General features: G+C 36.6%; 1 protein-coding gene across 4 annotated transcripts in view; it reads right to left on the reverse strand.

Annotated features, from left to right (window-relative positions):
• GPBP1 (GC-rich promoter binding protein 1) overlaps positions 1-13,730 on the reverse strand; it is a 94,177-nt gene that overhangs the window by 24,978 nt on the left and 55,469 nt on the right. For 3 of the 4 annotated variants that reach the window (XM_046671480.1, XM_046671478.1, XM_046671479.1), the window contains 4 exons: positions 9,343-9,466; positions 8,988-9,211; positions 5,718-5,784; positions 4,593-4,652 (listed from right to left, as the gene is read on the reverse strand). In XM_046671480.1, the coding sequence (XP_046527436.1) occupies positions 4,593-4,652; positions 5,718-5,784; positions 8,988-9,211; positions 9,343-9,466 (475 nt within the window). The remainder of the gene's footprint in view (positions 1-4,592; positions 4,653-5,717; positions 5,785-8,987; positions 9,212-9,342; positions 9,467-13,730) is intronic. The other variant, XM_046671481.1, reaches the window with a different exon arrangement.

Here is a 13,730-nt window from a genome sequence, read left to right on the forward strand (position 1 = left end):
CCTCAATAAAACTTAAACAAACAAAAAACCTAGAAGGCAGAAGAGAAGGAGAGTAGATAAGCAGGCAGGTACATTTATCTTTAAGCCTCAATATAGTCTCTGACTACAAAGTTCACCTTTTCTAAAACTGGATTCCTGGACACCTAGTAATATTCTGGCTGTTACCTCAGAGGCTTTCAGTGCAAAGAATAATAGAATACCCTATAAAGAAGAAAGGTAAAGCATGAGAAATCAATCATAGAAGAGTAGGTAGCAAAGTAAAAGATGATAAAAGTGCCTAAAGGAACATGATAGAGATTAGGAGAGAAGAGAAGCAGACATAGTGTCAATATATTTATTAAGTATTCATATTCAAATATTATAGTGCAGACATTAAGAACATGTGCTTTTGTACCAGATTTACAAAATCTGAATACTTGCTCCAACCTTACTATAAAATGGAAAATAGCTCCTGTTTCAGAGTTACTGTGAAATGCTTTCTTTAAAATAAATACTAGAAAAAAGGTTCAGAAGAGTCATACACTATCTCCACTATGATTTGCTTCTAATCATATTTCAAATTAAAGGTGTCTTTTTTTGAGAATTTTAGGTTGACCCACAAGAGTAAGGAAGACGAGACAAATTGTAAAAGAAATAAACATAAAAACTAACCTATGTCATGTATAACTATGCTGAATTTACTACATAAACCTGCCCATTTAAGAACAAGTGTTCTTAATGGTAGTTAACTACATATAAGCAAAGAAAAGGGTGATAGCCAAAACTAAATTTATGTCACTTACATCCATTCTATATTACTTATAAACTAGTTCATCTATTCAAAGTATCTCTACAAATTCTCCTGACACAAACATTCCAAGCTAATTGTTGAAGCTGTTGGATTCCAACAGTATCCAATGTCTCCTTCTACACTTTCTCCACTGACTTTCTTAATTGGTAAACTATATGAAAAAAGACTCAAATTGCTTATTCTTTTAAAGAGAAAATTTATGTACTGATGAAAGATATAAACACATATAAAAGAATTAGAAAGTAAGTGACCTCAGTGACGTCCTTCAACTTACATGTGCTTTATTACCTCAAGCTCATATAAGCAGGAATTCTTCAAATTTAAGTTCAAAACATCTGAAGGTAAGTATGAGTTCTGGATTTTTTATATCATTATTTCCCTCTTTCCTCACAAACAAGTGGAATCTGACAATAAGTGATTTTAAATATCCCTTTATTATCTTGCTATTCATGCTCTCTCAGTATCTATGAATAAAATAATTAGTTTTAGTCCTTAAATACAAAGTCAGTGGTGGAGGAGTAGCTCAATTCTTTGGAAGATCAGAATTAAAATATTGCTATATACAATACAAAGGAAATTGGCCACATGCATAATTCAGAGCTGACATCTCAATTCCTCCTTTTCTTTCACTACACTCTCCATATAGTTGCCTTCTATATATATATATATATACTTTATTTATTTTTAAATGTGGGGTTTTTCGGTTTTGTTGCAGGGAAAGATTTGCCCTTAGCTAACACCTGTTGCCAATCTTCCTTTTTTTTTTTTTGTTTTCCTCCTCCCCAAAGCCTGAGAGCATAGCTGTATATCCTAGTTGTAAGTCCTTCTAGTTCTTCTATGTGAGCTGCCACCATAGCATGGCAAGTGACAGAGAGGTGGTATGGTTCCACAATCGGGAAGCAAACCTGGGCCAACAAAGTGGTGAGAGCATCGAACTTTAACCACTAGGGCAGCAGGGCTGGCCCCACGTATTTTCTGATTCAATCAATTCTTAATTTATTTTTTGAACTATCACTTAGAAATTCCTTTTTTTTTTGCCTTTTAATAAATCTACTACCATCTCCCTCATTTATTGGATTTTAACGACATAATTAGCTAACATTTATTAAACACCTGTAACATGCGCGAGGATTTTATATGGTAGGTAATTTAATATTTAACAATGCTTTTCTCATTAGAATTGCTGTCATCATCCTCATCTCACAGATGAGAAAATCCACTCAGAGAGATGAAGTAATCTGTCCAAAGTCTAAATAACCAATAAGCAAAAGACCTAATGTCAGGGTCCAGATCTACCTGAGTCCAAAGCCAATGCACTTAACCACTATATTATACTACTAAAGAAAATGAAAATTAAAGAACTGTTAGGCCAGATACTTCAAAATGTTTACCATCCTCAACTAAAAATACTAATAATAAGCTACACTGAATGGTCAGAATAAGAAGCCTAAGTGTGCACTACTAAGTGATGTCGGGGTCCACCCTTTCCTTCACCATCACATTGATGCCATTACTAACTTAGTTTCCTCATTATCTTGACACAAAAAAAGCAGCAACTTTAATGTGTGAACAAAAGCATATAACCAAGTGATGGGTAAACAGTATCTGAATTAAGTTTTCACACTAATGAGGAGGAAACTTAAGTCACATAAGACACAATAATACTCAAAGACACTGTACCACAGCAATTAAAACAAATTCCTACCTTGAACACTAATTTTAATACAGAAATTATTTTTCTATAGATTGATGCTGTTTGAATTTTGTTGGTTTTGAATTTTATTTAATGTACAAATCTGTTTTGTTTTATAGTAGTATCAGAATTTTAATCAAAAGAGTTTTACTAATTTAAAATTTGTCAATAGCAGAAGTATGGTATTTTTCCTTTAACAAAGTCCCCTATATTACTCATATGAAGACTAAGCTTAAAGAAATATACTTCTAAAATAAAAATAACTTATATGATGAACAAGTAATATTTCTAACTCTGATCAAATAAAGTCTATATGTGTCAAGCTGTCTAATCAAACCCTATTAATTTTCCCTTCTCAACCTTAAACTTGTGTTGCATTACCTTTTTCTTCATTATAATTTTAACTGTTTTCATATAAGACACTGAAAGAAAGTGGAGCCATTTCAATACATAAATAATGTATCAACAGAATGCTTTTACAAAGAAATTCAATAAAGATTATTCCTTTCTCTTAATCTCATTTACAAAGTTGGTGAAGGGGGGGGGGGGGGGGGACGGGACGACCACCTCACTGGTTTGCATCATAATCTAACTCATTTAATCCAATCATTTCACTCAATCTGTATGCTTATGGCTAATATCATTGGAATTCTCTAGAAAACAACCCATCTTTAAGAACTGGTCATCAATTTGCTTTATTCAGAAAGCTAAACAAACAAAATTCTTAAAAATGAACTCTGATGCTCTTTTAGTAGCATATCAAATATAAGCAAAACTCAGGAAAGTTCATCAAGCTATCAAGGAATAGACACAAATATAAATACTGAGTTGAAACAAAGACAATGCTTAAGTTAATTACTAGTGACTGAAATTTTTCATTATTTAGTATCTTAGGCACTAAGTGTTAGGCTGTGTCAATAATATGTTGCTGACATACTGCATTGACACAAAAATAGCCTAGAGGAATTCTGAAAAGACACAAATCAACTGTCACTAATGTCTCAAACTGCAAACAAACATACAAACACAACGCATTTTTCTCTTTCTCATGGCCCCCCCAAATAAATCAATCACACAACTAAATTATTTTAAAATTCTCACAGGTACACTGAAGTACCTTGAATTTTTGCTTAAGTTTTAAATTATTAAGGACATGGAGATAGATTAATTCAATAAGTAATCTCTTGGGCACCAAACAAGAGCAATCCTGGTTAAGACCAAAACACTATAGAAGTCAAAGATAGAAGCTGCATGAAGGTGTTTCCAATAAAACTAATTAAATTCTAAGTAGAATTAAACTTAAGTAACTATATTTTAAATGGCCTAATTACGTTCCCTCAAGATATTTTTTAAATTGGGATACTACAATTAGACTCCTGCAACTTTTAAACTACAAAAGGATAGTTTCAGGGACAAACTGGTTTGTTTCCTTAATACATATTACATTTCCATTATTAAATTTTGACTTACCTGGAAGGAAGAAGGACTAGAAAAGTTCTATTGAAGTCTTTCCTAAAATTCTCTCATGTCTTCCTCAGGAACATAGCTAATTTAAATGTTGCAATGGGGAAAACAATATTTGGGAACCCAGGGGGAAGAGTGAGAAAGGAATAGTGAAGTGTAATACAATGAAAGCTTCATTGTATTCCTATGGGAAGTACTAGGAATTTAACAATTAACCAAGCCACAATTAACCATTTTCTTTTTTCTAATGCAGACACACTTCTTAGTTTACCTAAGACACAGTAAAGAGCACATCTTCCTTTTAAACATCTTTTCAACTAGTGCTCAAAATCCTTAGATCAACCCTGAAACAGTAGAACCAAAATCTTTAAATTAATACATTTTATTCTCAATATTTTCAGATGTATTTGCCTTTAAATCATTTCTAAAATTATTAAATTAACCAAGGATCAGTACCAATAGTATCTATAGGTAGTTTTATATGACAAACGCTCACTAACATTCTTGATTTTTTAGTTACTTTCATTGTAACCAAATCCAAATTACTCCTACTTTCTTAGAGATTCTATTTAACACCTTCCAGGTGGTTCTATATTCTTATGCAATCAGCTGTTCCCAGAAAAACTGAATAATAAGGAAACATACCTAAGAGAGGAGCTTGGGAGATTTTTTTGGTTGGGTATGTGTGTGTCTGGGCGTGTAGGCCTGGGGAGAGTGGTAGAAATACTAATTTGCAATACAGAAAAAACAATGCCATTCACATGGTTCTAACAAAAGTGTCTGACCACCCCCACCCCCACCCTCAAAAAGCCCTTAAATAAATTGGGAGATCAAAAGAAAACAAAATAATTCCCTAGAGTATCACCCCATAAATACAATAAAGAACAGCATAGGAAGTGGCAAAGTTTAAAATAATGCCTTTATTGTTAGGACTAGTATGCTGTCATAAGCCACAATCCTTTTGTTTTGGTAAGTTGTTGATTTTCAATAGAAAAATACAAATGAACATGTGTACAAGTTCCAAAGTGGATACATCACCTTTGAATTTCGTATCAAATAATTAAATTTATTTTTCAGATATCAAATGTTCATATTTAAAATTTTTTCATTATTTTAAACTTCACTTGAATCTCGAACAAGCTGTCTAATTTGTACTATATGAGTGCAGTTTAATCTTCTGTAAGATGCTATCAAATTAAACTCTCAGCAGTTTTAAAGAAAAGGGCGTTATTACCAGAAGAACTGTCATTAAGCTTTGACAATCAAAAAGGCAAATAATTTCAAACATAGACTAATTCCATAGGCAAATTTATAGATTTTTAATACTCTCTATGTATAACCATTTTCGTAGATAAAAAGATTAATTTTATGTCACACTACGATTAGAAGTATTTATCTTTCCAGTTGACTAAGTTTTCAACTTTGAAAAACTAAAAATGAATTTAAACTAAGTTTTTTGTTTCTTTAGATCAGGCTTCTCTCCAAACAACATGAGTTCATCACATTAACTTATGACCATTTAAAAAAAAACTCTTATTTGAGTATACTTAATGGTACTAACATATGCAAATCAACTATTTCAAATCAAACTCTTCTTCTATCCTCAATATCTTGTTTTTAAAGATGTTACCTTTTTCGTAGCTTAGCATATCAAAAACAGATATTTAAAGGAGAAAGTTTAACTCTAGCCTATTATTTTACAAAACACAAATAAGTAAAACCTACAAATAATATTTTATACCCCTCAAAGATAGATCAAAAATTACTTACCCCATACACCTGCAGCTAAAGATTTATTCTGATTTGGTTCTCTCTCATATTCAGGATTTAAAGACGGCTGAAAGAAAACGGAAATTTAAAGAATAAAACAAATGTTTAAACTGCTCACATTTTAAAAATAAATTCTTTTAAAAGTAACCTCAAACCAAACTAAAAAACCTGACACATTATCAACTCTTTTAACGATTAAAAACTAACTATTCATAAAACTTACTTTCATCTTATTCTGCTAACCATTAAAATGGTTACTATCTATACTCACTCCTAGTCAGGGGAAAACAAGGAAAGTGTCTTCAAATATTCTCCTCATCCCCAACTACCTGAGGAAAAGGTGTGAACTAAAACAAACAAACAAACAAACGAAAAAACCTAGAGCAAACTCAAGAGAATGCAGTCTTTGCATGAATCTGAGGAATCATCCTTTCTTAGCATAAGGTCAAGAAGCAAGGAAGGGGCCAGCCTGGTGGTACAGCATTTAGGTTCGCACGTTCCACTTCTCGGCGGCCTGGGGTTCGCCAGTGCGGATCCTGGGTGCAGACATGACAATGCTTGGCAAAAGCCAGGCTGTGGTGGGCATCCCATGTATAAAGTAGAGGAAGATGGACATGGATGTTCGCTCAGGGCCAGTCTTCCTCAGCAAAAAGAGGGGGATTGGCAGTAGTTAGCTCAGGACTAATCTTCTTCAAAAAAAATAAAGAAATTAAAAAAGTAAAAATAAAAAAGAAGCAGGGAAGAGGAAAATCAGATCATTTCCCAACTATTCTGTTAAATTTTCATTGCTAGGTGCTTTAGTTAACACACTCATTCTCAAAGCAAAGGGCAAACTTTTATTTCAACAAGTGATGCTCAGGATATTAAGAACAAAACTGAGTTGAGCATTAAATGTCTACTCTAAAGCTAATCTTAGTATACGCATTCACTCTCTAGAATCCTAAACTTCCAGCAATTGTATCAGATATTTTCCACGTTACCTAGCAACATAGCCCGCCTTAAAGAAGGCTCTTAACACATTTGAATAAAATGAATTCTAATATAAATATTTAATTACCCACAATAGTTAATTAACACTCTACTGACGTTACAGCAAAGTCCCAAAAGAGTATGCACACATACCAGTATGATTCCTTGATACAAACTACACAGGATTGAGAAGACTTTAGTGGAGGTTATACGTGCTTCTTAAAAAATATAGTATTAGAAATTACACTATAGGTCTATATTCCAGGTATAGGATTATAATAGCTAAGGCCCACCACCTTACAAGTGGAGGTGGGGTATAATAATAACAAGAGCAAAAACTAGGTTTTACTGAGTGCTTACTATGGGCCAAGCACTGTTTTAAGTGATTTACTTGTACTACTCATTCAACCCTCAGACACTATGAGAGCATACTACTATCATGCCTGGTTTGTTTATATTACAAAAATTCCCTTTTGTGGTAATTAGCAAGTGGAAAAAATGGACCATAAAAATGAGAAGGCATAGTGAGCCCAAGGTTACTTGATTACAGGACCCAAGAAGGTCTTTCCCTCACAACTCCCCTGCCCTAAATCCAATCTATCAAATTCTCTCACATCCACCCTCCATCCATTCTACCATCAAACCATATCCAAAATCACTTATCTTCACTTACCACAACTACCCAGTTAAAGCCACTGTTTTCTCCTGAACTAGGGACACTGCTGCCTAACTGGTCTCCCTGCTCACTGTAACCCATTTAAGATACAAGAACTGGGGCTGGCCCCGTGGCCGAGTGGTTAAGTTCGCACGCTCCGCTGCAGGCGGCCCAGTGCTTCGTTGGTTCGAATCCTGGGTGCGGACATGGCACTGCTCATCAAACCACGCTGAGGCAGGGTCCCACATACCACGACTAGAGGGACCCACAACGAAGAATATTCAACTATGTACTGGGGGGCTTTGGGGAGAAAAAGGAAAAAAACAAAATCTTTAAAAAAAAAAAAAGAGAGATACAAGAACTGGCACAGTCTAAAAAACTAAAATCAGATAACATGACTTCCCTCCAGAGAGGGTTCCTGCTGCATGTGGAATTAAACCAAAATTCTCTACCCTTATGTACAAAAGCCCTACTCAACTGAAACCCTTTCTTACCCCTCTAACCTGGTCTAATACTACTTTTTACCCACACTGCCCTAATTTTTATCCCTTAAACACTACAAGCTTGCTCCCACCTTAAGGCCTTTGCACTAACTCTTCCCTTCTTCCTCCCAGTCTTAACAAAGCTCACTCCTTATTAAGGAGGTCCCAGATTAAATGTCACTTCACTAGAAAAACCTCTCCTTTCCCAAACCAAAGAAGTCACCAAGTCACTTCCTGTCTAAATTCTCTGCAGAATACTATTTTTCCTTTTATGTTCTGAATGTCCCCTATAGAATAGAAACTCAATGAGAGTAGGGACCTTCTCTATCTTGTTCACCTACGTATTCTGAGGGCCAATAACAGCTAGACTCACAGAGCCACTCAACTATATGTTAAATGAAGAACGAACAACATATACAAAAAAATTAATTACCAGGAATGAATCACAACTAGATAAATAAGATTATATACTAGATCAATTTTATGTAGCTTGAGAAGTATAGTGTTTAGATAAGCCACATGGTGAAGATTTAGTGATAAGAAAAAATTAAGAAAATTCTGTTTCTAATTAGTTCATACTTGTTTTCAATAGTGGAGTTAACATTCCTAATTGTATGTGACCCAGGCTAACAATTAGCCTGCCTTCCCTAACCACAATGAAACTTCTGAATAGACAAAGTAGCTAAAAGACAAGGAGCGCTATCCTGGGGTTAGTTTAAATGTCACACATGAATAATCAAGTATTACTTAAAACAGACCATCAAGTAAAATATACCGGTAAAACATCCTTTCCAAAAGCTTAACAGCTTTTTAGAGATATTATGATGCACTTTCAAATAAGCAATTAAGTTCAGCCATCATTTCTAAGGGAAACTGTTCAAATTTCTATAAGGAATAAAAGGACATAAATTTATCAAAAGTTTTAAAAGACCACAAGATGAGACACAGGAATAAGCAGGTGGAGGAGAGAAAAAGGGAGAGAATTAGGGGAGGGGAAAATTATGAACAAAAACCTCACAAAATGTAAGGATTAAAAATAATTGGACCTGTCAAGTGTGATCTCTATAGAAAACAAGGTATACTGATAAAACCTCATGAGAGCACCTTGATGCTAAAATGGTACTTACAGAAACCTCGTTTGTATTAAAATTACAAGAAACTTACAAAATCCTCAGCTTCAAACTGTTTGCGTTCTCTCTTGTCTTCCTTCCTCCCCATTTCATTGTCAGGTATGTTGTTTTCATGTAGTCCTTGGCTTTTTCCAGAATGGAAAATACTGCTACGAGAACGGGAATTTCCACCATGGTATCCCCCTCGATGATTTATGTTTTCAGTACCATTTCTTCCATGCGTACGCCATCCATTTTTTTCTTTCCTTCCGAAGTTACCTTTATTTGATAATGGTAAAGTTTTATAAATTCAAAGAAGATGGTTAAGCTTAAGATTGAATCACAAAGCATTCTTAAAAGAACATGAAGAAAGTTATCCTTAAACTCTATCATTCCTTAGCAAATTTTACCTCCATTAGGACGTCCAATACCAGAATCAAAGCCATCTGAAGAGTTGTGTCGTCGACGATTCACATCATAACGATTTTCCGTCCATGAAAAGTTTTCAGAATGCTTCTCAAAATTCAATGACGACTGAAACAAATTATAAGAATATAGGTAAACATACATACAAAACCTGAATATAACTTTTTAAACTAATAATAGTCTGGCTTAGTTAAGAAGAACATTTTGTAGCTATTTTCAATGTTTGGTAACTGGTAACATAAGATGGTTTCTATTGTTGGTCCATCTTCTTCCACTTAATGGAAACAAGAGCACCTGAAAGAGCTCAACAACTACATCCACTTAGGCAAAAACCTTAAGGTAAAATGCGACCATAAGGAAAGCAAGACAAAATATAGTGCACTTCTTTTACAACAAAACGTTAACAATTTTTGTCATACACTACTTGATTTAAATAGCTGGAGGTTTTCTTCAACATCAGAAATTATAGCAAAGGAAGCTACAGTTCTATTTTAAGTTCTCCAGATTTATTTCCAAACTTTTTCCCCCAAAAGCAAATGTTTAAAAAATTCATCAAAGAATGTATAAAAACTATTTGAAAAAAATGAGAAATGTATTAAAAAACATACAAGTCACAACTATTTATAAAAGTTACTGGTTTTCCCCAATATTAATCCATCGATCTGATAAAATCACAAACAAAACTCGCAACTTTTAACATTCTGACAACTTCTCTTGGGTTGCACTTCTATTACAATTCCCTCTAGGACAAAGAGCAGATTTGCAATTGCCATTGCAATTGCAATGAAAACCCACTGCACATACCCCTAGCATCCCACTAGGCCCTTCCACATTGCCCCTGTGAAACTTGTTGGTGTCAGTTCACCTACTGCCCCCTGCCTCAGCTTCATGCTGCTTGCTGTGCTGTCAAAGATAAAGTCCTTGATCATCTCGTGTCTTCTGCCAGCATTCATGAAACGGTAACAGGCTAGCGTGCTAAGCTTGCAAGTAGGGTAAAATCCCAAACCCTTTACAGACCCTAGCAGTTTTAGTAATGAGGATGTAATACTGACAGAGCTAAAATTTTCTGGAAAAAGAAAGACATGGGTAGATTAGGGCACATGAGAAGACTCTCCAGAATTTGGCAGTAACTCCTCTCATCCAAGTGATGGGTGGAAGTAACAGCCCCTCACTGTTTAGTGGCCAGCTGGCAAGAGGCAGGATTGAAACAAGGTGTACAAATGGTGCTTTGGTTGTTTTTAACTCTCCCCTGAGTAGGAAAAGGAAGAGATGTTTTATCATGACGATGAGGTCTGAGATGAAAAGCAATATGGCTGTGACTGCAGAGTCAAGGGGTCTCCAAAGCTGAAATAACTAGTGTCAGCAATGAGGACATAGAGTTTGGAAGAAGAGAAAACATGAGAAGTAAACTTGTTAAGGCTGAGCTACTGCTGCCTCCTGGAAACAAAGTAAATGAAGAGCCTAGCTTCCTGGAGTGGAAGTGTTCTGTGCCCTTTGTACTCCCTGATCCCTTTCTTCCCCACTACACTGATCTCAGCTGCTTTCACAAGAAAGTCAAGTATGCCGAACTTAAGGACAAACTTAAGACAAACTTTTATAGCTCTGCTGAACACAGGCACTCAAGTCACCATCCTACCCACTCCCACAGGGAGGAGATAGTACTAACCACAGGGTGGCTAAAGTACTGGTATTGAGGAGTGTGGTGCACGGCGGCAGGAAAAGCACCAGCCTAGTACTTGCTGGACCCAGGAGGCACACGGGGAGGAAGCAACACCAACCCTGGGTTGAGGAGCTAGAAGAGAAACAAAAAGCCTCCAAGACACCCATGCTATCCCCAAAGGTAGTCTTCTCCTCCACCGTGTACTTTCCCACATTCCCAGCAGAAGGAATCATTTAATCTCCCGAAAGTTTAGATTATAGTCCTGACACGCATGTACTAAACTCCTTAGCCTGTGTCCTCACAGTGAGAAAAGGAGCCCTAAGTGCCCCAATTTAACTAATGGAGTTTAAAGAAAATTCAGCAGTAGGAAAAGGAAATTAAAGTGATCTTGCAGGTGGAGCCTTTAGGCCAATTCAATATACTGTTCTTGTATTTTACAGTTGGTACTGTTATATTCCTGTAATGGAAATGCTCAAGGTTCTGCCTGATTCCCAACCTCTTCTAAGCAGTCTAGCAAAAAGAGTACAGGCTCCTAGAAGGAAAGAAAAGAAAATCAGAGATGTAGTTGAAGACTTGACAGCTACTAGAGTATTCAGAGAGGCTATTTCCCAGTACAGCAGCGCCATCTGCCTGACACATACACCAAGTACACTCCTTTTTTAAAGGGAATGTGGCTCTGGCCCTACCGCTGAGCTCTTATTCAAAGAGAACAATCAAACTAAAAACAAACCAGTAAGGGCCGACCAGGGCTCTTGATCAAGTGGAAATGGTGTGTTCAAAGGTGCAGCCAGCCTGGTCCTAGGGACATTTCAGTTCTGCATGAAGAAGTAGCAACTACCCTTTAGGGTAAACCTTATTCCCTTTCCTGCCACCTGTAACAAGCTACTGGTTCATTAAGGCTCTCAAATCACAGAAGTTCCCCTAAATACCTGGAATTGGTTCACTGATAGTTCAACGAAGTTAAAAGATGATGGTGTCCACTGGGTGGCAGCAGCCATCCAGCGCCAAGAACTGAAAAACCAAACGGGTATATGCCAGTCAGCACAATGGGCTAAAATTAAAGCTGTGACCCTTGCCTTAAATAATATTAAGGACTACACATTTTCTATTTTTCTGACCTTGGGCTGTTGTCAATGGCCTAATCATCTAGTCTGTCACCGAAAAAACTACAGACTAGCAGATTAAAGACACCTCTTTGGGGGTAACAAACTGTGGAAAACTGCAGCTGCTGCTGAGACAAATCGAGTCACTCATATAGATACTCACAGTAAGGATGCTGTCTGATGAGAGTGAATGGCATTGAGAATGGCCAATATTAGAATGTTGATCAAGCCTCTAACATGCTACTCAGATCCATCATCACACCAGACATGGAATATATCCACTATCATAGACTGGTCACAAAAACAAAGGAGTTTATCTTTTGATGCAGAAGCCACCACTGCATGCCAACTTGTGACTCCTGCAAAAGTTGGTCCATTTGTCTCACTGAGGAGCAGACCACATTACACAAGGGGAACTACATCAAACCTTTGATCACTTCTTGGATCTATCAATGGTGTCTCATCACTGTTGAAACTTTCAGTTTATGGTGTTACTGTTGCAGTCTGGTCGGCTAACTCTGGTCACATTATTTTGACTCTTAAATTAATCCACATCTTGTTTTTGGTGTTCCAGACCACTAAGAGTCCAATAACACAACGTCTTTTGTCAAAAAGGTCACCCCGCAATGGGCCGATACTCAAAGTATTCAATGGACATTCTATACTCCCTACTATCCACAGGCATCCAGTACTGTCAAGCATTCAAACAGTCTCCTCAAAATTCAACTCAGAACAATCTACAACTCCATGTCCCTCATCTCTTCACACACCATAGAAAGAGAGTTTGGTTAATGAACACAGGATAGCCAAAAGATGATCATCTCCTCTTAGCCACTTTCCGGTTAGTAATCAGGATGAAAGAAGTTATTAGAGAGACCTCTTTTAAAAATTCAGGATTCTGCCCTGATTATCCCTGGAGATGATGTTTCTTTCCTTCCCCTAAGAGCAACTACAAGCCAGGCCACTCCTCAGGGTGATGGCCTACCCAAAAAGGAACCTAGGGAATTCAAACAATCTGGTTTGGCCAACTGGAATCTCTCATTGGACTGACATGGCCCTAGATCTGTAGTCAATGACCATTTGCTTGAGAATACTTTTCACCGAGTCCCCCCTACAGTGCCCCTACAACATGAGGGTTATTACAGGTCTCTGCAAATTATGTAAAAATATCCCTGTCCCACTCATATCCAACTCCTCCAGATAAAAAGATCTGGGTGCAAGTAGGGATTTTTTTTTAAGTGATGTCAGAGCTACTGGAATGGGGGACACTGATTTTATGGCTGTAGAGGGAAAGCAAAAACATCAGTACCCGAAGAGAGAACATCTTTGACCACAGAAGGTGCAGGGAGGAAGGAGAACAATTAACGCTCTCTGTATTCCACAGAACAAGCACCAGAGCCTGAATCAAACAGCGGCTGGGGATAACACCCTGACCAACTCCTAGATTTGTCATCCCCATCAATATGCTTTGAAATCAGAAAAAAATGCATGTGGCCATGGACAGTCCTAAACTACTCTGCTGTGCCTGATATCAACAGCATCTCCTAAAAGTAAATGTGTAAAAAACACTCAAACAGGCACAACCTTGTTTTAGTCTGACTAATAAAAA

Source organism: Equus quagga, chromosome 9, assembly GCF_021613505.1.
Source record: "Equus quagga isolate Etosha38 chromosome 9, UCLA_HA_Equagga_1.0, whole genome shotgun sequence".
Classification (NCBI taxonomy): Eukaryota; Metazoa; Chordata; class Mammalia; order Perissodactyla; family Equidae; genus Equus; species Equus quagga.